Source organism: Natrix helvetica (assembly GCF_964273705.1).
Source record: "Natrix helvetica genome assembly, chromosome: 2".
Taxonomy (NCBI): domain Eukaryota; kingdom Metazoa; phylum Chordata; class Lepidosauria; order Squamata; family Natricidae; genus Natrix; species Natrix helvetica.
Genome location: NC_138552.1, coordinates 221341048 through 221368360, shown reverse-complemented (window position 1 = coordinate 221368360; position 27313 = coordinate 221341048). Strand labels below are relative to the sequence as shown.

The 27313-nt window shown below is 34.0% G+C and overlaps 1 protein-coding gene across 1 annotated transcript in view; it reads right to left on the bottom strand.

The window, feature by feature from the left end:
* Positions 1-27313, bottom strand: part of RYR2 (ryanodine receptor 2) — a 325381-nt gene that overhangs the window by 105801 nt on the left and 192267 nt on the right. Inside the window, exons 36-52 of the mRNA XM_081941599.1 lie at positions 23538-23764; positions 21554-22355; positions 20851-21051; positions 19147-19252; positions 18315-18458; positions 17033-17306; positions 14631-14745; positions 10061-10193; positions 9462-9565; positions 8398-8533; positions 7425-7611; positions 5803-5908; positions 4629-4749; positions 4318-4487; positions 3164-3384; positions 1279-1369; positions 348-488 (exon numbers count right to left, since the gene is read on the bottom strand). Of these exons, the coding sequence (XP_081797725.1) occupies positions 348-488; positions 1279-1369; positions 3164-3384; positions 4318-4487; positions 4629-4749; positions 5803-5908; positions 7425-7611; positions 8398-8533; positions 9462-9565; positions 10061-10193; positions 14631-14745; positions 17033-17306; positions 18315-18458; positions 19147-19252; positions 20851-21051; positions 21554-22355; positions 23538-23764 (3279 nt within the window). The remainder of the gene's footprint in view (positions 1-347; positions 489-1278; positions 1370-3163; positions 3385-4317; positions 4488-4628; positions 4750-5802; positions 5909-7424; positions 7612-8397; positions 8534-9461; positions 9566-10060; positions 10194-14630; positions 14746-17032; positions 17307-18314; positions 18459-19146; positions 19253-20850; positions 21052-21553; positions 22356-23537; positions 23765-27313) is intronic.

Sequence of the window (27313 nt, the reverse complement as noted above, 5' to 3'; positions counted from 1 at the left end):
CAGAAGGCATTTGTGCTTCCAAATGAAAGGTAGAATATATGTTGAATTTAAAAAATGAGCTTTTATTTATAAACATTTAGCCCACTCATATTCATCCCTATCTCATACTGCTAGCACAAATGGAAATTTTTCAAATTTAATATAATTCTTCTATTAAAGGCAACAAAGTTACAGAATAGGATAAACATTTATTAAAGTAATTTTCTAGCTAGTTAATTTTTAAAGAAGATATATTTAAGCATCATTATAATTTTGTTTTCTAATATGCAGCCTTGCATATTTAACATGAAGTACAATTATTAATATGTAATTAATACACATTAATATATCACATCTTAAAATGTTACCTTTTGAGATAAGGCATCAAAAATACCCCAGAACAGCTTTCTTGACAAATGAAGTTCTTCTTCTGATGCAGCACCAAAGTTGCCCCACCCTCCTGGTAAACAGTAGTATTTCCAACATCTTTCATAATGAATTGTCAGCAACTAAAAAATAAACATGAGAGTTTGCTTTCTGACAATTCGATGAGGTAGCTACATATAATCACTTTAAATGACAGGTGCACAGATATTTCAACAGGTAAGTGACATAAAGATTAAAGGAATTATCTCAACCCAATCAACAATTATGGAAGAATTAATCTATTATTTGTTAAATTAGTATAAGGATTTTGTGTGCTTTTTCTTTAAGATAAACATCCAGCAAATAATTACTTTCATATCTCTAGATTATCTCCAAACCTGTGGATGGTCTTACTTAATAAGATTTGAATCATTTTAATCACTGATAGGTCTTGGCAAAACACTCTTCTATTTGGGGGAGAATTTCCAAAATAATGAATGAAATAGGTCTTCTAAATAACCTTCATACAACTTGTATGAAGGTAAGACAAATACTTTCTCCTGTCTATAGCTGAGATAATTATTTTATTTTGCATTTCTGCCGCATCCTTTATATACAGCAAGCCTAAGGCCAAGTCTGTGTTTTCAATGTTTACAGTATGTAGCTTTTTGTAAGCACAACTGAAATAAGAAATATTAAATTGTATCCAGCTTTGAATCACAACTGAACTATCAAAGTGGTACCGAAAGAATAATAACCATGACATAGTTTTTGTGCTCATCCTACATTTAGGGTTTGAATATTGCATTGGATGTAACATTGACCATGACTGGCCAATATTTTTTACTTCAAGGAAAATCAGAATATCATGTTTCTTCTGATAGGTGATGTCTAATGACATTAATTGTATATTTTATAAAAAATCAAACTTACCTTAAGAGGCATTTTGGCATGTTCATTTAGAAGAGGGATATCAAATACTAATCTTCTCAACAAATGTTGCATCATTGAAGGTCTTAACTGACTATCAGTAGAAAAAAAGATTCAATACAACATAGACTAGATTTATAACCATTATTGTGATTATGCAAGTGAGCAATCTGTAATCACTACAGAAGCTTAATCAGTATTTCTGATTAAAAGATAACAGTACATGAAATATGGAGATAAAATATGCTCAGACTCATGCTTGAACAAAGCCAGTGCACGACCAAACAATGAGGGAGGTAATAAAAATGCCGAGTTCATATTCATTTGTTTTCTTTTAACATTATTTCCCCTTCATCCTTTTGCATGCAGTTATTTTCTTTTAACAAAATTTATGTTCTGTCTTTTGTAATACAGTAAAAAACTATAAACTGTATTTCATATTTGGAGTTTGGCAAGCAGGCATAATCAGATAAATATATCCCTTCCTCCCAGCATGTCTGAAACAGAACAATTTATTTTGCATTTTAACTAACTCCTGTTTTTCCCTGTTGACCTTGTGGATAATTTACTAACCAACTAACTATATATTCTGTCTCAGCAAATGCTCATTCATTTGAGGATACCTCAGAAATGCATTATTTGTTCATTAGACGTTATAGCATTTTAACAGCATCAGTCCTGGAATCTATTTTATTATTACTATAATCATTACATATTAGTTAACATCTGCTATTTATTACATGCTAGTAGTTGAAGTAATTACAGATACTTTTGATCTGTTGATTCATTTTACTATCAATCTATACCCTACTGGAATTGAACTCCTGCTGCACAAGCTTTCTGCATACATGAAAATATTGACTTCTTGGCTTAACAGATACAAAAACGGTTAGCAGAGGGGCTCTACACCTTTTTGTCTACTTTTGTAAGAACATGCTATCTACATGTTGTTTCCTAAATGAAGCTTATTTTTGTTTTTCTTTCAAGCAAGCAACTGCCTCGAGAATAATTTATTATAGGACTTCAAGGGGAGGTGTGGTGGACTGACTAATGTCTCTGGAACTGATGGCCATGGCAAAAATGGAGGAACTGGCAAGTAGACCAGTTCCTTGGAAATTTTTTGGATACGAAAAGGACAGGAGAATACCCATATGTGCTCTAGGCAACTGCTTCTTGTGAAGAGACTGCAGGACAGCACTTTTCTGCAGGTTTGAGCACTGGACGATGAAGAGCTCAGCCATCTTGCTTTTAAAGGACATTAAGTTTGCAAGCTCCACTTTCTAATGACTTTTTGAAATGGCCTATTGCACAGCTTAAAGCTATTAAAATATTTTCTTACTGGATTTGCAAAAGAAGCTTATTAAAGCTTTGAAGAAATCAGAACAACTGCAAATTCTATACTGTTTGATTGAATTAAAGATAAAGACTGTAAAAGTAAAAAGAAGAAATATAAAGTTGTTTTATTTGATCAGGGGTAAAATAAAGCATTTTTGCAAAGTTTTGGCAGCCCTTTATGGAATTTTTGCTGAGACCAGGATTAATGTTATATGGATTTGCTTATAGAGAAGATATAGCATATGGGATGAAGAGTTATCTGTTTAACCTTATAGAACAACAAGTTATTAAGCTTGTTTACACTTGACACAATCAACCATGAAAATCTCTTCTTTACATATTTCTTTTCTTCTCCTTTTTAATGTTCTTTTCCTTTTTCCTTTTTCGTGTACTTTTTCTGTTCTTTTTCTCTAAGTGTAATTTCTATTAGGTTAGACTACAGTAATCAAAATTCTTAATAACAATGTATTTTTAAAAAAGAATATCTTGCAGAAGGTATTCCCTTTATTTTAGTGTTTCTCTCTCCACCAACACTGTCATAACCGATCCTTACCCACAAATGGAGAGTAGGCACTCTTCAATAGAATCCCGCTGAGCTTTGGTAAGAGAACAGCCTTTGGAAAGCCGATATACAGTATGTAGCAAGGAATCTATAAGGGAAGCATGATGTTCTGTTCCAGCAAAAAGAGGAGCACATCTTGTTAATAAAGGCAAAACAGCAGTGCAGAGGTACCGATTAAGAGCCAGGGCCATATCTGTGGCACTCAGGGCAACCTATAAAACAAATTATAAAGCAGTTCAGATATTTTCCTGCACAAAAATGACACACAGTTGCAGTATGTTTGAGCTAATCCTTTTCAGAGCTGTTAAGAATGTGAAATACTTATTTTATATATTTTTATTTATTCCAGTATTTCATTAAAATTATGAATCTAAACACTGAAGGACCACTAGATGGCAATAAGGTTTTCTGCATCTTTTGGCTATCTCATTGTTGCCCCAATTTCTGCAGTATAAATAATTAAAACATATAATTTGCTTTATTATTCCCGTATTAAAATTGCATTCATTTTGAAATAGTAGTGATGGCACAACAATCGGGATTTAGCCCAATCTGGATTTGTGCATCATCCTATGCAATAACAATCAGATATTTAATCAAACAGAGGTCACTTCATTTGAACACTTCATTTGTGCTTGAATTACAGTTTATTTTTTAAAACTGGAATTCTATGTTGCTATGTCAAGGTTTCAACTTCAAAACCCACTTGTATAAGAGGAATATTATATAATACAAAATGCAAGGAGCCCTCATTCATTCTCTCTACTAACCTAAATGCCATTTTTCAAGGTTAATTAACACTAAGAAACTGGGTTCACTTTAAACTTTCTACTAAACTTGAAACCTGAGCTCCCAGGTCTCAGAAGCTTTAAACCAAATGTTTCTTTTTCAAGAATAATACAGCAACGACAAAAGACAGGCAGGGGACTCCAGAATAAATCACCATTGCCTTAAGGAACTGAAGATTGGGGTACATGAAGTCCCCCACGCCTTGTTCCCTTTGAATCCAAAGTGTTGCTCAACCTTAACTGAAAACACTAACTCATCATTTTAAAAAGTATTTAAAAGTATCAAAATGTATGCACAAGATAAATCTGGATAAAACAGAAAATGCTAATTAAGGAAAGTTAAAAGTTACTTGTTACCGTATCTAAAGAAGCAGCGGCACGAAGATCTGGCAGAAAGCCAACTTCTAGTAGATGTAGAAGAAAATCTTGGTTTTCAATTCCATAGACCCTGTCAAGAAACAATACCATCGCTGCCTTGTGATCAGGGCAAAAACCCCCTGACATATCAGGTTCTACAACATTGCCATCTGAAAAAAAGAGAAAGAGATAGAGGATGAGGAAAGGAGGAGGAAGTCGAGAGAGAGAATTATTTTCACACACGTGTTGAAGAAGAAATAATCAAGTCACTCGTAATAAATAATAGGAGGAAAAACTGCAAGTTTTCTTACCTTTTGCTATTGTTGGCATGTGAAAAGGAATGCTAATTACACCCACCAAGTCCTCCAAAGGAATCAAGGACCTCAGAATAGATCTGATTCTAATGGCTTCCCCTTTGCCAGCATGGATGAGCTGATGGAATAAGGCAATTAAGTAGTTTGTATGAGAATGCAGGCTTGTATGAGAATGCAGCAATCAAAGAATGCAGGTATATCCTTATACATAATAATTATATGGTTAAGCTAATTATAAATGCATGTGCAGATAATAATTCTGTGAATTAACAGAATATAATTGTGTTAAAATCTCATAGAGCTCAACATTTGTCCGAAGATGGGCCTGATATCATATTCCAATGATGCACTATTAAAAAGAGGTGCTGTTCTCATGATGAATATTTCTCTGAAGGATCTGAAGAGGCAATTATATTAACATTCATTTCTAGATATGTCAAAAAAATAGAAATGAGAAGTTCACAATTATAAAAAGTCAGATCACACATTTGATTTCCCTATGTCTAGAATCTGAAGTGAGTTTATTCTAGCTTAAGTTATTTTATTCCATTCAACAACCACTATCACACAAATACCTATTTATACTCATGTTCTTTCCCTTCCCCATACAGGATCCAATCAAGAAATTTGGTGGTACAAGGTGAAGGAGATTCTTTTCATTTATTAAATTTATATGCCACCCATCTCTCTGTCAAGGAATAAGTAGGTATATTGATCCTAAATTCTACCTACAATAACTACAATTTTGAATTTTAGCATGTCTATATGAACTTTGAAGTTATCTATATCAACACAAATATAACATGAGGTTCATAGAATAGTTATTTGTCTATTCTTCCATATTTTCCATGTACTTAATTGTATCTCCTACTTTACTGTTATTATCTTCTTCCTCTCAGCCACATAATTATCTATAACATTAAATCTTCACTAGGTTACACAGAGATAAGATTGATCCTGCTGAAGATTCCATATTCCTGCAAACCATGTCATTATCCAGAATTTGCTGGTTTTTGTTCATGGGTACCACTATTTCACCCACAAGTCTATGAATTCAGGAATATTTGAATCAGAAAAAGGGTGAAGAATGACACATTCTGGTTCACATTATTAACACAGATAGGATACAAATTCAACAAAAATAATAAATACTAATTACATGAATCCTTACATGCATTTCTGGAGCACAGCGTCCCAAGAGATCAATCAGAGCAGCATAAAAAGTCATGATGGCATTTCCCATGTGAACAGTATCATCCTCTTCTTCTACTTCACTTCTGTTCGGTTTTTCAAAGAAATTTAAAAATTGTGAAGGAATAATAATTTCTGTATTAAATCTGTTATATAATGTATCTTTAGTCATATCTATGTTCAAGCCTTAGCATAACCAGTTAAAACCTAGATTTTAGTGCTCAGATAAAACAATTAGGATTATAGTGAAAGTTTTATACCAATTTTAAGCCCTTGGTTTAAAATAATACGAAATAGATGACTTTTTTTTGGTGGGATTTGTGGAAGGGGCATTTTTGTATAGACACATAACATCTCTAATATCTTTTTATATTATAAACCACCTGCCCACAGTCACAATGAATCTTATTTATTCCTTTTAGGCATTTAATATCTTATATAATAGAATATTCTGTTTTCTATTTTTTTAAATATGGTATACAAATCATAAATATTTATGCCAGACAATAAATATGTGTGCATGAATGCGAGGGAGGGAGGAGTTGGGAATGGAATAGAAATATCCTCTGAATCTTTGGGGAAGAATCTAAGAAGAGAAGATATGATTAACTTTTGGGCACACATTTAATCTCCCCCATTTAGAAAAGACTTAACTCAGATATGTCTTGGGGGGGGTAAAACTTTCCTTTTCTCTCTGTTTCCTCTAGCAACTTCATTTTTAAAGACAAATTCACCTCCAGTCATTTAAAGAAAATTCATCTCTAAAATATGAAGCCATATTAACTTCCAACTGCCACTCCACATAAATATAAATGTTTAAGGCGCTTTTTAGCAGTAATTACTCATAACAATTCTCTATAGTTCTAAATTATAAAGGGAATGATGCTGTTGTTGGCAATCAGAGTGCAGATTCAACATGGACAAAAAATTATCTGAAAACAGCAGGAAGACCATTTGCTCAACAATTATAATAGCTGGTGAACAGAAAAATCCATGTCAGTAAAAGGATCTATGCCATAAAAAGTTTAGAACACATGGGAATTATAACATGTAAGTTAGATTATGCAGGGTAGTGATTAAACAGTATCTACCTATCTGTGATCTACTTATCCATAGACAGATAGGATATAAACAGGATATATGGCTTACAAATTCTTTTAATGCTTCAAATCTCACCAGGCTCAAGGTTGACTCAGCCTTCCATCCTTCCGAGGTGAGTAAAATGTGGACCCAGATTGTTAGGGGCAATATGCTGAATCTGTAAACCGCTTAGACAGGGCTGTAAAGCACTGCAAAGTGGTATATAAGTCTAAGTGCTATTGCTATACTGATATTCTTCCGATCTTGATGGTTTGTATTTATAGTAAACAGAAGATTCTTATCATTTTTATCATAAATAGCATATTGTTATTAAAATTCTCAACACAAATTAACATTGGATATTATACTTAAGAAATGCATTAGGATTAGTGATAGGCCTAATAGAATTTCAAACCAATAAATGTTATTAATGTCATGGACCAGCACCATATAGTTCATTTTAGAAACAATGACTCCTGAAATAAATTTTATTCAGGGAATAAACATTTCCATTCTACCTACGATGTTTTAGTGGACCCATTAGTTGATGAAGGACCATCTCTCATAGGATCTTCTGATATGTTTATGGCTTCTTCCATGGCAGCAAGCAAGCCATTTCCACCTTCACCTCTCAGTGCTGGTCCAAAACATTCAGGCCGTCGAATGAGCAGTCTGACTACCACATTAGCATTTTCTTCAACACTCTCTCCTATAATCATATAGAAATTTAACTACTTGATGAAGCCAAAAATTTAGAATTTTTATGATAAAGAAGCCCAATATTTATCTACACACACGCGTGCGCGTGCACACATACAGTGTTATTGATTTTGAAATTTAACAACTATATTAGTAAGGAGAACTTACATTGTGCCTGAAACTCCACTATCTGTAACCCAAAAGCAAACTTTAAGAACTGAATTAAACAGTTAAACTAGGAGAAACTCCATCCACTTTATCAGCATCTAAAAGAATCTCAGATAACAACACTAGAAGTTATTCCAGCCACCACATTAGAACAGTCTCCTGACTCATCTCTCTTACTTCTGAATAACTGTATTTCAGCACATTTTGTATTTGATGTGAAATCAGCACTCAGAAATGTTACAACACAACAGGCAAGCCAGAGATGGATGGAGTCAGAGCATGGTGTCAGAATATTTGAAGTTAAAAAAGTTATAGGGCATGTACTGGAATATGAGAAGAGAAAAATATTGGATAAACTGAGCTTCATACAGATTCTCAACACAGAAGGATGAACGTGGGGAGGGAATGCCAATGATGTTGGGTAGAGAAAATATGATATTCATTGAATGATTCGAGTTTTCTCTCAAGGTTTCTCTCAGTGCTGCTTAAAAAGAAAACATTTATCAATCTATGATGTCATAAACATGCTGAGAAGCAGCACTTCATCAGGTACATTAATAAATGTACTTAAGATATAATTGATTAGGAATAACAAGGTTATTCAAAAACTGTAGTATCTTAACTCTACCATTGCAAAAAACAGCAAAGCGAAGAAAATCCAGGTATCGTTCTCCTTCAACTGGGTTCCATCCAATATCTGGATAGCCTTTAGAAATTAGCAAAGGACAGTTCTGTAAACCACAGCCAGCCAAGTAGCGAACTACCTAAGAACAAGACAAAATTAAACAATAGAAGCATTTACTGCCCTTGTCCCTCCCCCTCTCTCTATCTATGTATATATATATATTTTACCAATGCCTAAATTCCATAGTCGTCTTATAACATGTTACCCAATTTGAAGATGCCCATTACAAACTTCATACTCCTAGAATCTCCACTCTTCTCCATCCTGGCTCTTTAAATCTTCACTTATAATTCTCAGACTATCCTTTTATCCATAGTCTTAGCTCCTTCGCCTTCAACTCTGCTTTCGGTTTAATCATAGTTCATTGTATTTACCTTTATTAACAATCTGGTGGTTAATACATCTACAGAAAAAATAAATGTACTAAATTTCTACATTTATTTCTATTCTGGAAATTGTATACAGTTCTGATTTTCTCTTATGTTAGTGATCACTTTTAATGAGTTGTATTTCTGGTACTTCTGTCTCCTATTATTTTTCATGTTGCTCCCACAGACTCATGGCATTTTCTGTCCATAGATCTACTCTTCCAAGAAAGCTTGGTGTCTTTAAGATGAAACTAAAACCAAGCTTCCCTCATCGTGTGTCTGTGTGTATGAGAGAGGGGGAGAGAGACAGATCGATCTCCATATAAGTTAATTGCTGCATCCAAAATGGTGGTCCAAAATTAGCATTTTCACTCTCAGATTCTGTGGAAATCTACTACATATTGCACCATAATATCAAAATAAGATCCCTACCTCAAAATGTTTTTGACTGGAGTTGCTGGCATAACCAATCAGCTATTAAACTTCTAGGTGATAGTATGAATTGTGAGTCCTAATGTATATAGGGTTCTTGTATATGAAAATTACATTGCTAACAGGATGCAGACTGCTCTTACTGCATGTTAAGAAATATATGCAGACTTGCAAAATATAGACTCTGTAATATTACTTATGATTTACCTTCTCTAAGTCAGGTTCTCTTAAAGCCAGTGCAAGCTCATTATTATCCATTACCGATGCTGCTGCAACATCTAAAGGTGTTGATCCACGCATAGAAGGAGAAGCTGTCAAATGAATTTCAGAAATTGGCAACATGTTAAAACAGCACAGAATCCTGTTAACAAAATACAGTAGCTAAATGAACTATTTCAAATTTGAAAACCACATTTTATAATATACAGCCATGCTTTTGTTGAGTCAATATCATCCAAATAATACAACAGTTGTATTTATTGTACATTGAAGTTTTATTCCATATGCCAATTAGGCATACGTTTTCAGTATTTAGGGGATATGAGGATACAGTAAAAAACCATATCTTTTCCAAGCAGGCTAAACTGCATAAATGGTCAGCCAGTGAATAATACATAATAATAAAAGTAATAATAACACATAATAATAAAAGTAAGAATAACTCATTATTAAGATGTGTTGGAAGCATTGAAACATCTTAGAATGAATATACAAAGTAGCCATTAATTTGTGAACTCCAAAAAGATTTCACAGAAATAAATACAAAATAGGTAGTGTACTGTAGGGAAAATATAATACATATTTACCAAGTCCAACACTGCTGTTTTCCAAAAGATAGCTTAGATGGTCAAACATGGCTTTCTGATTCTGTCTGCTGATGCGGCAAAAATAACACAGAAAACGACAGCAGTTTGCCACCATCTTAGGAAAGGTGATTTCCTAGACAAACAGTACTATGTTAGAAAAGAATAGTACATATATATAAACCTGAGGATAAAGTTATTTCCTTTTTCATGTAATTTTCTGCAAAACAACTCAAATACTGTATCTAGATATATATTCGAGAATCGTACAAATCTTGATCGCTTAAATATTGGCTCCATTAAAGTTGTTTCTGTGCATCTTAAAATGAAGCCATTTTAAGGGAGAAAAACCTAAAATGGACAGATTGAGGTTTGGTCATAATAGATAAATGGAAAGTTCAGCTCAGTTCCATTATTCATGAGATTAAAAATTGTAAACCAAAGAATCCCCATCCAAGGAAGATGGTTCATTAGTAAAAACCACAGGATGTGACCTTTATTGTCAAGCAAATCAAGTGTTGTCTCCACTGTAAAAATTCTCTGGCAGAAGTAGGGGGGCATGAAATGTGCATTGTGATCCAAATGTTTGCATGTGTGCCTCTGACATTTGAATTCAAGTAATGGGTTAATGCAAGAACAAACTTGTGCTATGATATCATAGAGTGTCATTGTGGCTAACTGAAGATTCCAATGCACTTTGGCCAACTTTCAACAAAGGAAAATTCTAAGTACATGACCAAGAAAATCCCAGCATCCTAAATATTGCCTAATAGGAGAAAAAGAGCTGCATTGGGAAAAGCTGGCTCTGATATTAGGTTAAAAAAAACCAACAAATATTTGCTCCTTATTACTAGTCTGCTCTCTGACATTTCCAGAATGTTCTTCCCTTTCTCCTCACAAATCAAGCCTGAATTTTGCTTTGCAAAATCCTTCTCCATATTCTCATTTTTTATGCAGATTCTATAGTTTCAGTCCCTCTGCTTTCAAACTTTCCCTCTGCTCAAAGAAAGACTTTTCTATCAAGTTTAAGTTTTAATTCTAAATTTTGTTATTAGCGCAACAAAAGGTAGAATAATTTCCTAGGATCAAAGCATACATCAGACCAAATGTATTGTCTTGAAAGCCTCCTATCTCTACTGTTTCAAGTAATCCTTTCTTTGACCTAGAAAAATGTTTCCTCAATTCTGAATCATCAAACTTCAATGGCACTTATGTTAAGTTAATGTTAAGTTCTCATTAATTTCCATTAAGACTATCGCGCTATCAGCCTAAACCTGGTCCACTCTACAGAATAAATCTACTACACTGATGTCATACTAAAATTACCTGATGGATTCAAAAACATCATGTTAAACAGAAAACCTATACACTGATGTGCATACCTCATGCTTCCAGATTCCCTTTAGAATATATCATCCAAACTACTTTCTGTAGCCAAGATCTACATTACAATCACATTTGTTCTGACTCATTATCCAAAGGTAGCTAACTGATGGAATTAAACAAAACATTCAAGGAGAGAAGAGCCAGACGTTGTGATGACACAACGTGCATTCTAGACAGTCCGAGACCGCCGTTGATTCTTTTACTGCAGCACGGTCCATATGGACCTAAACCGTCCCGAAGAGACGGTGACAGGGAGACAATCCTTGCTGGTCTCACGGACATAGCAAAGTCCCTGATTGACCCAAGGGAAGTTCTCCAAGCCGGCGGTAAACAGACAGGCTCCAGACTGTCAAAGTCGGAGACAGCTCTGGAAAGAAGGCAGTGAAAGTGAGTCCATCTGGTGAAATTTTTTCTTTGAGAATGATTGCCCAAAGGGAAAAAAAAATTGTTAAGATAAATTAGTCCCTTAAGCAAAAGAATAAAGTGGTGAAATTTATCTCTATTGGACTGCCTTAGAACATTTTTTTCCTCTTTCTTTGTAACAACGCTTTGTGGATTGAAGTGATCATAAGGTTCCCGTTTCTCCTCTTAAGTGAATGAATTGATTTTTTTTCTCCTATTCTTTGCTACCTTATTTTTTGGCTGAACTAAAACCTTTTTTTATTTTAATAATCCTTCCTTCTACTGTTTATTAAAAAAAATTAAAGACACCTAGAGACTTTTGTTTTCCTTAAGCCTGAAATGAATCTAAGAGAAAGTTGAATCTGCCATTCAGAAGCCAGAACTTGGTCTTTTTTTGAAACAATGTATCCTTTGTTCTATTTTCTTTGATTTTACTGATGTTGAATTGGAGGGTTTGCAGCTTATTTGTGGAGACTGATAACGATTCAAGGACACGGACTGTTCCTTTGCAGGTGTCTTTGTGAAATACTTTGGGCAAGGGAAGGAAAAGAAAAGAAAAGATAGAATCCTCCCTTTTTGAAAAAATTAAAACTTGTGCTTAAGTAAATTTAAAACAAAAGTATTTTATACATTAAAAAGACATTGAAGGCAAGAGTGGCAGTGGAACTTAGACTTTTTCTTCTCTTTTTGGAAATATGTATCTATATACAGATGAGGAAACCCTAAGTTTCCAAGATTTTTGGATGGAATTCAAAATATATTGGAAGGATTTGAGAGATTTGATAACAAGTTGGATAGACTATTGTCTTGCACAGCAAAAGATGAAGGGGTTGGAGCCCCCAAAAATAAAGAAGAGAATGAAGATATAGAAGATAAAGACAAGATAACAGATGAACCTACTAATGGAGCACTCATGAGTGAAAGTGGAAAGAAGGGAATATGGAAAAGTGAACTTGATTATCTGGAGCTCTACCCCTCTTGTCAAGATATGGATTTGATGATGGAATTAAGAAGAGAAACAGCTTTAGAAAGACGTTTGATAATCAAAGACATGTTAATTTTAACACCAACTCAAGGGCAATGGGACTATATGAGAGATCTTTCAAGTTTTTAAAAACCTTATAAAGAAGTTAATAAGAGAATTGATGCAACAACTGGCTAAAGAGATAAGATTGTTTCGTTACTGGAAAGACACAGGCTGATAATGAATGTTGATAATTAAAAACTTAATTAATCTTTGGTGATTAATAAGTAGGATTTTGTAGACGCTTTTAGAATGTTTTTTAAAATGTTTATTCATTAACAAATAATATGATAATAATAATGAAATATTAATTTTAACTAGTAAACACAATTTGGATATAAACTATAAATCGGGACCTGGGAAAAAGATTTATCAATTTTATGAATACATTTTTGTTTACATTTTGTTATAAAGATGTAATCTTTCTTGGGTACTTATAAACTCTATTAACAAATTTTTGTTTAGATTTTATTATAAAGATGCAATCTTTCTTGGGTCGGATGAGAGGAGATGTGATATAAATAGTAAAAATTATTATTATTATTATTATTATTATTATTATTATTATTATTATTATTATTATTATTATTTTAGATAACTACAATAACAATAAGGAAATGTTAATAGATAATGTTTAATGATTTCTACATGTGTTGGCATTGGTAAAAGCAATCAGATATAAGCCTTAAATAGTGAGGGGAGGGAAGGAGAATATGTTATAAAAGGGTAATTATTGGAGGTTTATAAAAATAGCTAATGAATGCCAGTAGGTGGTTGTGTCTTTAAATACAAATGATTCTAGATAAAAGCTCGTTTAAATAATTATAGTCAAATGAGAATGATGGTACATTGATGGTAAAATACATAAAGATTTTTGATTTAAAATGTACAATTCAATATGAAGAAGTATAAAGAATGATTGCAATAGTAACGCACGAAATTTATTTGTAACCAATCGACATACTTTCTACAAGATGTAATGAAGAATGATTCTTTTGTTTGTGTTTTTGTTTAATCAAAACAATAAAAAAAAATCCAACAAAAAAAAACAAAGCATTCAACAAGATCAATACTCAAATCAATAGTCAGATTGATTCCCAGGGAGAAACCACAAAAACAGATTTCTGCTGACCTACAGCTCACAACTGAAGCCATTCAATGCATTTTTAATAAGCATACTACAGTAGACGCAACCATTCCGAGGCACTTGTGATAGACCCCTTCTTGAACACAGATAACTAATAAATCCAACCTTGCTCATTCCAATAAATTTAAATCTTACCTCCTTTAAGCTACTTCATATGTCTGATGAAATAAGCCACAGGTCAGAAAAGCCTATAACAACATTTATTACTCTTAAAAGATGCTACCATATTCTTTTTTATTATTGGGGGGGGGGGTGGATAATATTAATTTGAAAGTTTGAAATGGAAAGCTCTTAGTGAAACTAGTACTAGAAACTAGTACTAGTACTAGTACTCTGAACTAATAATGTTCAGAGCTTGCATAATGAACTGACAACAAAATCCATATATAAACCTTTACTTAATATTGATTGCTCTGTTTGCAGCCTGTAAAAAAAATACTTATAATTCTTAGACTTAAGTGACCAGTTTGTAGGGTACCATTGTTAAATGTGCAAATTTGAAAATAATTTGAATCCCAAATTAGACCAAATAAGATCTGGTCTTCAATAAGAGATAAGCAGCTTTGTCTGGTGTCAGAGCCAAAATTTAAATGTATATTATGCTTATACATTACCTTTGATTCTCCTCCTCCAAGTACATTCACCATTACTTCCATTACAGTCTCATGCATCCCCAATGCCCTCATAAGATTAGGATGCTGATAAAAAACTTTATTGTTCATAATGTCCCTATTAGAAATAGAAAAATAGTAAAAAAAAAAAAAGTAAATTTAAATCTCAATCCTTTTACATCTACTTATAAAATGTTAGTGTCCAATCCATACCATTTAATGTGGTTTCTTTAAAAAAAGGAATTTATTCAAAGTATCCTAGAGCAGAGATTCTAAAACTGGAGGGTCACAAGCAAATAACTGGAGTTTCACACATCCCTCCCACTCTGCCTCAGTGGTGGGTTTCAAGTTTTTTTAGAACCTCTTCTGTAGATGTGGCCTGCTTTGTGGGAGTGGTTTGCCAGCCATGTGACCGGGTGGAAGTGGCTTGCCATCCATGTGACTGAGTGGGAGTGGCTTGGCAGTCATGTGACTGGGTGGCGTGGCCAACTTGTAAAATGTGGTGAAAATCACTTAACAACGCTCTTGCTTAGCAACCAAAATGTTGGCTCAGAAACTCTTGGCATTTGAAGCACGCAAGTCTTAAAGCTGTCAAGTTACAAGACTCTTGCATCCCTAACCCTTTAGAAAAAAAAACCCAGGGGTGTTCAAACTTGACAGCTTTAAGACTTGTGGACTTCAACTCCCAGAATTCCTCCTCCAGTCATGTTGGCTCAGTAACTCTGGCATTGAAATGTGCAAGCCTTAAAGCTGTCAAGTTACAAGACCCTTGCACCCCTAACCCTTTAGAAAAAAAATCCAGGGATGTTCAAACTTGACAGTTTTAAGACTTTAAGGTTTAGATAGAACTCTTAGAGATGGGAGGGGCTATTGGTGAGCCAGCCAATCAGCGAGCGGCGGGTGGGGCAAGTGTGGTGCAGACCGGCAGGGGGAGGAAGCTGGAACCGGTTCTAAATGGCACAGTAGATTTGTGGAACCTCTTCTATAGAAGAGGTTAGAACTGGCAGGAACCCACCCCTGCTCTGCCTGTACATATCTCAAAGCTCCTAGGAAGGCTTTCTGGACACCCATCCTTCTCCTTCCCCCAAACTAATGAAGTACATGAACAAATTTGAACAAATTGGTGAATTAGACTTGAATTGGACTTAAACTCTAACTGTGAATTGTAATTCAAGCTTAAAGAAAGTTTTTTTAAAAAAATAGGAGTTATGGTTACTGGCTTTTTAAATTCATGTCATAGTCATCGGATTTATTGTTGGAGATGCCTAGCACCTATAAAAAAAAAACAACCATGATAGATATGAGCTGTCGTTCTGGGGAACATAGGAGGAAGCAGGAATATGATGTTTGCTATCTTGAGTTATTTGAAAAAAATGATAAAGGTGATAAGAATCTCATAAATAAATATAAAATAGTATCTACATAATCCAAAACGCTTTTGAGTTGTAATATTTTTTTATGAATGTAAAAGGATCTGAAAATCAAAATATTTGAGGACCACTAATCCAAAGGGTAAGATTTTTTTAAATTATTTTTAGTTGAAAACTTTAAAATATTTTCATTTAATAATTCAAAAATAAAATATCTTAATATAAGAGAAGTGAAAATGATGCATTCACAGTTGCAAAAAGTGGGTTTTACATCCCGCGTTTACATTTAATGAGTTCCACCATTTTATTCTCCTCAAGGAAAAAATATTGCTATTTTTTAATAGCTCATCAGTTAAATTAAGTCAGGGCTGTTCTCTATTGAATATGGATGATGCAGATTTCCACTTGGTTTATTTCTATGAGATCTTTAAAAAATCATATATTGTTGTATAAGCCAGACTTTTAAAAATGAATATATAAAGAAATTAAAAACACGATACTGATATGCTTGATTTGTAGGAAGAAACATTATGGTTTAAGTTACCTAGAAAACATATACTTTAATCTCAGAAACTTTTTCCTTGTTAAAAAAAAAGAAAGTGAATATATAAAAAACACATTTCCTATTTCTAAAAATGTCATCTGCCATCTTTCCTATATCCTATCTATATCTCCCCCATAACATTATCAAATAGTATCTATTTTTGAATAATATTTATTCAAGAAAAGTTAAAATACAAAATACCAATACTTTGGTGTTTTATTGTAAAAAAAGAAATTACCAATTATTATCACATGTTGTAAAGGAACCTGATCAGTTTGTATTATTTCAATTTAAGTCAGAAACCAGAAGGAAATTAATAAAAAATAAGCAGTTTTCTAGATTTTTGTTTCACATATTAGCCTATTTGTCCACAATGGAAATACTTTGAACCCTATGAGAATAAACGACTAATTATCACAATCTTCTCTCCTACCAATCAACCAAAAGCAAATATATAACAGTTAAATTACAAGTAGAAAGAAAGGTTTTACCCTAATCCACGAATCATAAGCTTCTCTTCTTCCTTGCCCATCCTAACACTGAGGAGAGAACGGATCTGTCCAAGAGATGCAAGCAAGTTGATGGTATCTTCCACTGATACACCATTTATTGTGTATGTCTTGGGCAAGGCTCGAACCAGGCCACCAACACCATCATATTGACGATGTAGCAAAACAAACATGGCCCTCACCAACTCTGGGTCTTCTATTACAGATTCTTGAGCCCAACGTACCATAGTTTCTGATATCAGCTGTTGGAGAGTTGCTAGATGTAGAAAGCATTAAGACAAACATACAACAAGACCTTTTTTTCACCTTTGTTAATAATCATCACATGCTATGCCAATTTGGATTAGAAATTCAGAATGATAAATTTCTGAAAAAAGGAAATCACCAAATAATACATAATCAAATTAGAAATTATAGAAATAATAATTAAATTATTAGAAATAATAATTAAATTATTATTATATCACCAAATAATACATAATCAAATTAGAAATAATACATAATCAATAATACATAATCAAATTAGAAATTCCTCAAAGCCAATTTGAGGAAAGGAAACAGCTGATTCACCAGTTATTGGGCTAGAAAGATCCCAATTATTTTTAAAGAACCACAATAAAAGAAGTTCTTTAAAATAAAGTTACAAACTGAAGATAATTGTTTAAAATATAAAACAAGTGAATTAAAGACAATATAATAATCTATCCAATAATAATGAGAAAAGGGGAAAGAAGCGGCTATCATGCAATGACCATCATTCCTACGATTTGTGTTTCAGAATACAACTTAAATGGTATAAATGTGTAAGATTCAGTCCTGATGGGCTATGGGTCACTTTGCGGAAGAGAGTTGCCCTAACTATGAAACTTCCAAAAAGAAAGAAGTAAAGAATTTGGTGTAAGTAAATGCCTCCACGCATCATTTCATTGCCTGCCTCCCCCCACCTCCCACAAATACACATGAATGTATCCTTACTAGTGGAAAATTATTCATTTGCTCAGTATTTTGTTAGCCTATCTGAAATCTACTTGTTTTGCATTCCATTAGTTCAACAAGGATTTGCCAGAAGATATGGCTTCTTAGTCAGCACTTTTGGAATGTAGTATTATGTTGTAGAACATGCAATTATTTCAGAATAATATAAATTAAAGTACTGAATGTATAGACATTTATTCTGAAATAGATTATGATATCAGAATGAGAGAACTATTTATGCTTACTTTAGATTCAGGTAACAACTTAAACCTTATTTTACTTTACTTACATGGTTTCTTGTTATTATCATCAACTAGCTTCTCTGCTTGTTTCTTTTTCAAATGTGTGACTCTTTCTACAAGATATAGCAGGCGACCTTTAATAGTTAAATCACTGTTTCCATCTAGGATTCCATCTTCATCTAGCTGAATTCCTAGACATAAATATCAAATATTTATTACAGCATTAAAACAACTAAACAATATATCTGTATTCATTTCCAAGACTACCTTCAGAACTTTGAGAGCAGTTAGTAGAGTGCTTCATTATTTGAAATAATGCCTGGACATAATTTTAGAGTATTCCAGAAATCAAACTTTTAATTAGGGAAATAAAGTAAATGTTGATTCCAATAAAGCATTAAGAGATTTCAATACAGTTTCCCTAATATGATTGATATTTTCAAGTACATCATTTATTGATGTATAAATTCACATAACGTGACCTTTTCGGCATTGCAAAAAAGCATCCTAGTAACCCAGGGATATCAGATGTGTGCTACATTCTGCCAATATTATGGAGACTACATTTCAATTTCAGAACCTAGTTCTGAAAAAAATATAGAAAGCAATTTAATGGTAGTTGGCCAAGTCCTGCCAATATTATCTTATAGGCTCAACATGCTTGCCCTAAAGCTAGATCAAGGCAGCAGTTGTTATATGAGATAGCAGGTTCTTGAAGACAATATGGATACTGCAGTTCTAAAACTGTATTCAATGCAATTTTAAGTGCATTTCTTTAGAATTACATTTCACTCTACCATATTCTGTTGAATAAAACTATCGGTATTTTATTTTCTTTAATATTTGGAGCAGGGAAAAATATTCAGAGTTCAGGTTTACCGCAATGTGCCATCAGATCTTCATGAAAATCCAAAAGATGATCCCTTATTTCTTCAGGACAAGGACAATCATTTTTATCATCCTTAAAATTCAGCAGCATGTTGATCTTTAAAAGCAAATATATTTGAAGTAATATGTAAGAGGTGATATACAGGTACAATAAAACATTTACTATAATATTACTAGATTCAAGTCATGCTTTGAAACTCCCCATGAAAGGAAAGGATGAAAAGAAGTGCATATATTTTGTTCATTCTAATGACTTATCATTATATTCACTTTGTATAGCTCAGTAATGCAGTTCCTTTAAGATATATTGAAAGAAATGATGTAGCACATCTTTGTCTCTTTGCTTGTATATGACATTATCAATGTCATCAAGGATTCCTTTTAGTGCTGGTTAGAAATGGTTTAAATGATGTTCAGGATTTTAAAACTTAAATTAAAAATTGGCACTCTAATTTGTCCCTGTGTAGTTACATAATAATTTTAATTTATTCTTTCACAAATGTGAGCAAGGCTCACAAATAAAATCTCTTGGCACATACATGATGCTACATTTTACCAATGGTAACTTCTGTGCATTAGGAAGTTTAAAAGAGAGCAAAATAAGGAACACAAAGAGCAACTTTCCAATAGACGTAGTAGGATTTTCCTATTCTTCTTCCCCTAGTACAAGCTCCATGACCCATAACTTGTGATAAAATATTCCCATTCACGGCAAAATAGAAGACATCCTTAGGGGAAGGACTGGAGGGAAGATGTCAAAAGTGTCTGTCTCACTCTTTAGAATCAAATTCTAACAACTTCTTTATACAACAGTTGTAATGAATATCCCAAGGCACTTTCATATTGTCTGAAGATATATACTTGAAGGACAGAAGAGAATACAGGGTCAACTGAATTCCACATACAAAAGTAGAGAAGAAACTACAGGTAGTCTACAATTCAAAGTTACTATGCTGTTGAAAAAGTAATTTACAACCATTGGTTGTAAGTGACCAACATTCAGGTGCTTTGAAAACAATGGGCATTTAAACTGTCATAATGTCCCATGCTTATGTGATCACCATTTATGCATTTGCTACAAACAACCAGAGTCAATGAAAAAGCCGGCAGTAAAATTGCAAGTCATGGTCATGTGAAGTCTCATTTAACAATCATGGGTAATTTGCTTAATACACAGGGCAGAAAGTGGTTAAGTTCATTACAATCATGTGATATCTCACTTAACAGTAACATCACTTAATGATAAAATTTGCCAGGCCCATTTGTGGTAATTAAGTGAGGATTACCTGTATTTATAAACCTTTTCCATTGAAAAGTTAGAAGTATTCCAATTAGAGATGACTAAAATATGTGCATATAAAAATGAATACATCAAAATTCTACAAAGCTGATCTCACTAAAAGACAACTGCTTTATGTAGGGGTGTGTGTGTCCCCATACAGAATATTTTAATCTATATTTAATCATAAACAGTTGAATTAATGTCAGGCCTGATCCATATTTTTCACTTTATCAAAAGTGACTGCTAACACACAATTTGCTAAATGTTCTGGAAATCAGAATTCTCATTCATCAAGACAGTTTGGCTTTTATTTACAATCTTGTATACTTTGGTCCAGGAAAACTATTACCTTGTACAGGTTTTCTTTAACCTGAACAAACCACCAATATAAAAATATTTATTAGGTTATTAACCTGCTCCTGTGGTGGGGATCGAAATTCTTTTGTTTTCTTGGCTGTCAGAGCTGCTGACATGTTTAAAGCCTGCATAACTTCATTATACCGGAAACGCTGATTTTCTTGAAGTTTTGCTACAAAATCATCTGAAAATGCTACAGTGGCTTCTATTCTATGGCGTATCTGGAAGTCACATAGATATTGGAGTAAATGGCACATCTGAAATAGAATTAATAGAACAAAACAAAATAAATGAGGTAACATAGTTTTAAAACTATAATTTCAGACATGGGGTATTTCTTTTATTTCACTTGAATCATTTTTTTTTAATACAACCTACGTCCATTTCTATTTTTTAAACCTTTCATTGTCTCCATTTCAAAATATTGAAAAAATTAATTTTCTTCCCTTATCTTTCCCTCAGCTTAAAGTTTTAATTTCCTTTTGACCACATTATTTGTGATTAATGTATTATTTATTGCTTATTGACAGCTTTACCCTCAATATTCTTCTTTTTCCCAACATTCTTCTCAGTATGCATATGTTGCAAATATTCTTTTCTATTTGTATTCACTTTTGTCTATGTCCAGAACTTTTTCTTAAACTGCCAAACCAAATTTTTCTTTTTTTATGTTTGTACGTATATAGGCATATAAATGTGTCTCAGGTAGAAAAATAATCCACAAAATATACAATTACCTATGCATTCTTTCATGATTACCTGTAATTTGACGGGCTCAGGAAGCTTCATTTGAAGAAGTCCTTCTTCTGGAACTTTCTCTCTTCTGATTTCATCCACACCTGTCTCTAAATTTAGACTTTCTTTAACTAGTTCCTTCACTAATATTCGGGTTTCATCTTCACGGCCATTATCTTCTCTAAACACACTGGGCTCAATGAGCTGCAAGATATGCTTCAGATCTTCACGGTGGAAGACTCCCATTATAAGAAGAGTATAAAAAAGCTTGATCAAAGGAACAAACAGAAATTCTGTAGTACCACCTACTGGATCTCTGACATGAAGGCCACCCTCCTGAACTGCTTCTGTCAACATCTCTATGGTTTTAGACTTTAAAATTTCTAGAGGAAATTCAGGACTATATTGGTAGCACTCACTATTAATTCTTACAAAACTGGGAGAAGAAAACTGTATTCTGGGTCGTAAAGATGTACTAAGCCCGATACCTGGTAGGCCATGTTTTTTGTGTTCATCAGGAAACAAAGTAATGCTTTTAGTCTCATCTGTCATTGGGACAATGAATTCATTGTTCATCATCAACCTTGCAGTGGCATAGCTATTAAGGTGGATATCAATGAGAAGATCATAATAGCCCACACGTAAGAAGCCAGGCATGTATTTGTTCTCAATTGCATAGAGAAGCTGAGATTCATCAACATGGCTACACATAGCATGTGCAACTCTGTTATTCCCAAGAGCACACACTGCTGAGTATAGTCTGAGAGTATGATAATGAAACTTTAGCAGTTCTTCTTGTTCTGACAGTTCTAAAATATCTATAGACCTGCAATAAAAAAAGAAGAAGTAAAATAATTAAACATACCAGATTTGAGGGGTTTTTGGTGTGGAAAGTGCTTTTACATCCATACAATCAGTTTTCTCATAAACAAGTTCACAATTATTATCTTACTAAGTCAGTAAATTGATAAGGCTTAAAATTTAGAATACATTTACATATGCAAACATGGAAACAAGTTTGGTTAGACTTTAACTATTTCCAAAATAGTTTTTTCAGTGACTAAGTACAACTCTTTATCGAGTAATTAAAATTTTTCACCAACAATTTAGTTTCTTTCTTAGCTCTTTGATGTATTCAATAACTATAGCTAGCAATAGTTGGATAATATTTATCCTTTGGAATTAAAAACACAGTCTTGCATTGGGAATAACCATGACTAATAGATGACATCTTTTGCAAAGAAAGACTTAAAGGTATTTCTTATGATTGATGAACATTAGTTGAGGGAAGCAAAAATAGATTCTGCTGTTAGAAAATTATGGGAAGGTACCTAGAAATTAGCTGATCATTAGTTCATGGCCTTAGCCATGAAAGACAGTTGAGTGAACTTTGAGCCAGTCATTCTCTCTCAGTCCAACTTACCTGATAGAGTAGGGTTTTTTGTGGAGAAATAGGAGGAAGAACAGAGGTGGTATTCTACTGGTTCAGACCAGTTCACCCGAACCGGTAGTGTAAATTGCGGATGGCCCCTCCATTCCACCCCGGTCCTATGGCATCACATTTAGGCCCTTTTTTCACCAAAAGCGCATGCGCGTAAGGCATGCGTGCTCACATTTGCGAACCGGTAGGGAAGGTAAGCGAATACTACCCCTGAGGAAGAAGTTGTGTTGGATATTTTCACTGCCTTGAGTTATTTGTAAAAATAATGAAGGTGGGATACATAATAAAAATAAAAAGAATAAAAATTAAAAGAATAAAGAATAAAATAATAAAATATTTAAAAAATAAAATAGTAAAATAAAATAAAATAAAATACAGGTGATAAATGGTGTAAACTAGATTTACCTAGTTTCAATTTTATTTTCCTATTGTTCTTCTTCCCTTTGCATATTTGATAGGATTTTATGAATATATACTAACATATTCTTTTTTTCAGATATATAATTTACCGTTCACTTAAGGTCAACATCTTATCTCATTTCATCTGTAAATGCAACCAAGGAGTACCTGTTTTCCTCTGGAATGTGAAGGGACATGAACTGCAAAGACTCCAGGCACTGTATTGACCAGCCCTGCCGTTCATTGATCCGTGATATATCAATTTTCAGAAACTGATTTGGCACTCTGCTCCAAAGAACATGTGTCAGAAACTGAATATGGAGACGGGGTGGGCATTGAGGAAGTGGATTTTTGTGCTCACTTTTGAACAAGCCAGCTGACAATGGCATTACATTCTGAAAACAGAGCAAAACAGTAAATGCAGTAAAACAAAATAAACCCAATTACACACACACACACACACAATGGTCAGGATTCATACATTGGGAGAACAGGTTACTTACCTGTAACTGTGTTTGAATTGTCATCTTATGCATTCATACATAAAGATCACTCTGTGAAAATGTAACAAATATAACAAACATTCTAGCGGATGACATAGAAGGGGGGAGAATGCACGAAAAATAGGTTGACTGATGTGAATGTCCAAAGTTACTTTTGACTGAAATTTGACTATAATCACTCTGACAGTGTGAAAACATGGTGAGCTATGCAAACAGAACATGGTCTCCTAGCCAATGTGATTTTAAAAGTCCATTATCCATGGATGCTAGTGATTCAAAAAACTGAAGAAGCTTCTTGGATGAGAAGCGAAATGTCTTCAAAGAAAAACAAGAAAATCAAGTTGCCTCTTGAAAAAGCACCTTGGGACAAAAATGACTTAGATGACTGAGAATCTCCATAGAAAGGAACACCATGGTTTCCTAGGGAGGAGGAGGCAGTATATTCTGAGACAAAAGCCCAAAATAAGAAATTGTGCAGTTCCAAACTTGAATGGGGAAGGGTGAAATAGGTTCAGAAAAACCACATTCTAAAATCTCTCAGGGTATATCTATTAGGTTACAACAGGGGTCCTCAAACTACGGCCTGCAGGCCGTATGTGGCCTGCTGAAGCCATTATTCTGGCCCACACAGGACCATGAGGATGCCCTGCCCACATCGCCCCACCTACCTGCCAGCCCCCATCTGCCTTTTGGACACCAAGGAGGCCAAAAACAGGATGTGTTGGAGACCTCAGGAGGCCAGTACTGGACCCGGGTTTGGGTGGCAGAGTGGTACTAGAGGCCGAGAAGGCCAAAAATGGAACGTGCAGAGGTCTCAGGAACATAACAAATTAAAGTTTTAATTTGTGTTTATTGCTTAATGGATTTCTAAAATGGCCACACCCACCCACTCAGTCACATGATCACCTAGCCACGACACACACCCCTAGCCAGTCCACCTCCCAACAGTCTGAGGGTCCATGAATTGTAAAAAGTTTGAGGATTCCTGGGTTAGGAGGTTACAGCTTTAGTCTGCAAAATTCAGTCTATTACGTTCAAAAAGGTAAAGAAGTAGACTCTTATTGTATTCTATTGTGTCATCTTTGGACTTGGGCCTGATATTGCATGGAAGAACATTGTCCCAATGAACTGAGGGATTATATATATATATATATATATATATATATATATATATATATATATATATATATATATATATATATATATATATATATATGTGTGTGTGTGTGTGTGTGTGTGTGTGTGTGTGTGTGTGTGTGTGTGTGTGTGTGTGTGTGTGTGTTTTCTGAGGTTTTCGCGGGTGTTTGTATGTACGTCTTTGGTTGTTCAGGTTTTTCACAAAACGTCGTGAAGATACTTCCAATTCTACGCGGGAGAAAACCCGAACAACCAAAGACATACATACACACAAACACACACACACACACACACACACACACATACACACACACACACACACACACACACACACACATATATATATATATATATATATATATATACACACACACATACATACATACATACATACATACATACATACATACATACATACATACATAATTTTAATGCTGGCACAGAATCAAACCTTTCCATACACTGAAAAGTATCAACAGAAGAAAATATTTGTGGCTTAAAGTTGAACTGTGGGGTCCTTGGTGCTCTCCCTGAGCTTGGTTGTTTTCTTGTAAACATTTCATTCTCCAGGTTTACCTAGTTGGATAATGAAACTTCTGTAATAAAACAACCAAGCTCAGAGAGCACCAAGAATGCCTCTAAATAGTATATAAAACATGATAGCAAAATCTGGTTTGGAATGAAGCTATAAATAACTAGTCTATGTAAAGTATAACTTGGTATTCCTCTGGGCCATTTGGCAGGGTTGGATCTTGGAAAAAATGTTCTGCAATTATTTTAGACACTTGTTAATTGTTAACCAATGGTTAATAACCATTGAACTCCACTTTATTCCTATGTTGCATAACATCTGCATGAAACCATTTAGCTTTTCCAAAAAGCTTTTTCTGAAAGGGATTATATTCTCCCAGCAAAACCAGTTCACAGATTGGGAATGCTCCTGAATTTCAGCTGTCACTTGCAGGTTTTTTTCAATATTAAAACCAGTGTATCAATTGTGATCTTCCTGAGCATATAAAACAAATAATCATCACACCTTGATAACAATATATCTTAACTATTGAAATATGTTTTAGATAGGACAATCCTTGAAAAGTGTCTGAATATTTCTTGTAGTAGAAAACACAGCAACCAATCTGCTAATCAATACAAAATATAAACATGGCTCCTAGTCTATGAAATAGGCTCTTACTCTTCCTTTATTTAGGGAAAAAACCCACTCTTTTGCCAAATTTTTAATTATAAAGTTTTATTTTATTTATTTTTAATTGCAATTATTCTTGCAAGTATAGGAATAGGAGTGGCAAAAGCCGGGGGCAGAGTTAAAAAGAATCAGCCTAGAATCTCTAAATAGCCACCAACAAATTAAATCCAACCTCACTTGAATTCTGTTGACCCTTATCTAACCACAAGCAGATGTTAACCATTAATTGAAAAGATTCTTGGGTATGATTAACAATAAATCAGTTTAATTGGACCTTCGTTGTGCATCTGATATTTCATGTCTGACAATAAGCCACTTTAAGGGATGGAATTAAGAAAAGGCATACATTCAAGTATAAACACTTAACGAAACAAACAAGGAAGAAACTCAAAGTTCCGACTGATTCAGATGTCAGAGAGTATTTGGTGCTCAGCATTTCCAGGAGTCAGTAATCTGACTCCTGGAAATGCACTTATTCTGATGAAAGTCTGAAAATTGAAGAATAACATACTCCCCTTTGATTGTGTAGCTAACTACTTCTTCAGTAAAAGAAGTCAGACTCTAACTCATATCAGTGTAGTGATAAAATACCGCAGAGTCACTTTGCATATTGAGATGGACAGCATATAAATTTAATATATAAAAATAAAAAAGCGGATCCAGATGCCCATTAGATGTATGACTTATGTCTTGGTAGTGTAGTTGTCAGGGTTCCAAGTAACACCCTCAACAAAATCAAAACTCCAAGGCAGGCATTTTCCTCAAAGCTTGAATTTATTAGAGATGTCTTACTGGCACATCTGGGAAAACCCGAATCGGAAAACCCCTGGGGATTCCCCGCCCAGAGTAAAGTTAAAGTTTCTTCCCCTGCATCAACATGGACATCACATGGTGCAATCATGACACTGTCCCAACTTTAGTTGGCCCCCAGTCACATCTCTCCAGGTGCAGGCTAAACATCCTTGACTCTCAAGGGAAAAAATGTTGTTATGGCTATACATTTCATACTGTCTCCCATAGCTTGCCCATCCACCGCATGTGGCAGCCTTGAAGATCCAAATTTTAAAATGGCCTCCAGGGCTGACAGTAGTGCTATTCGA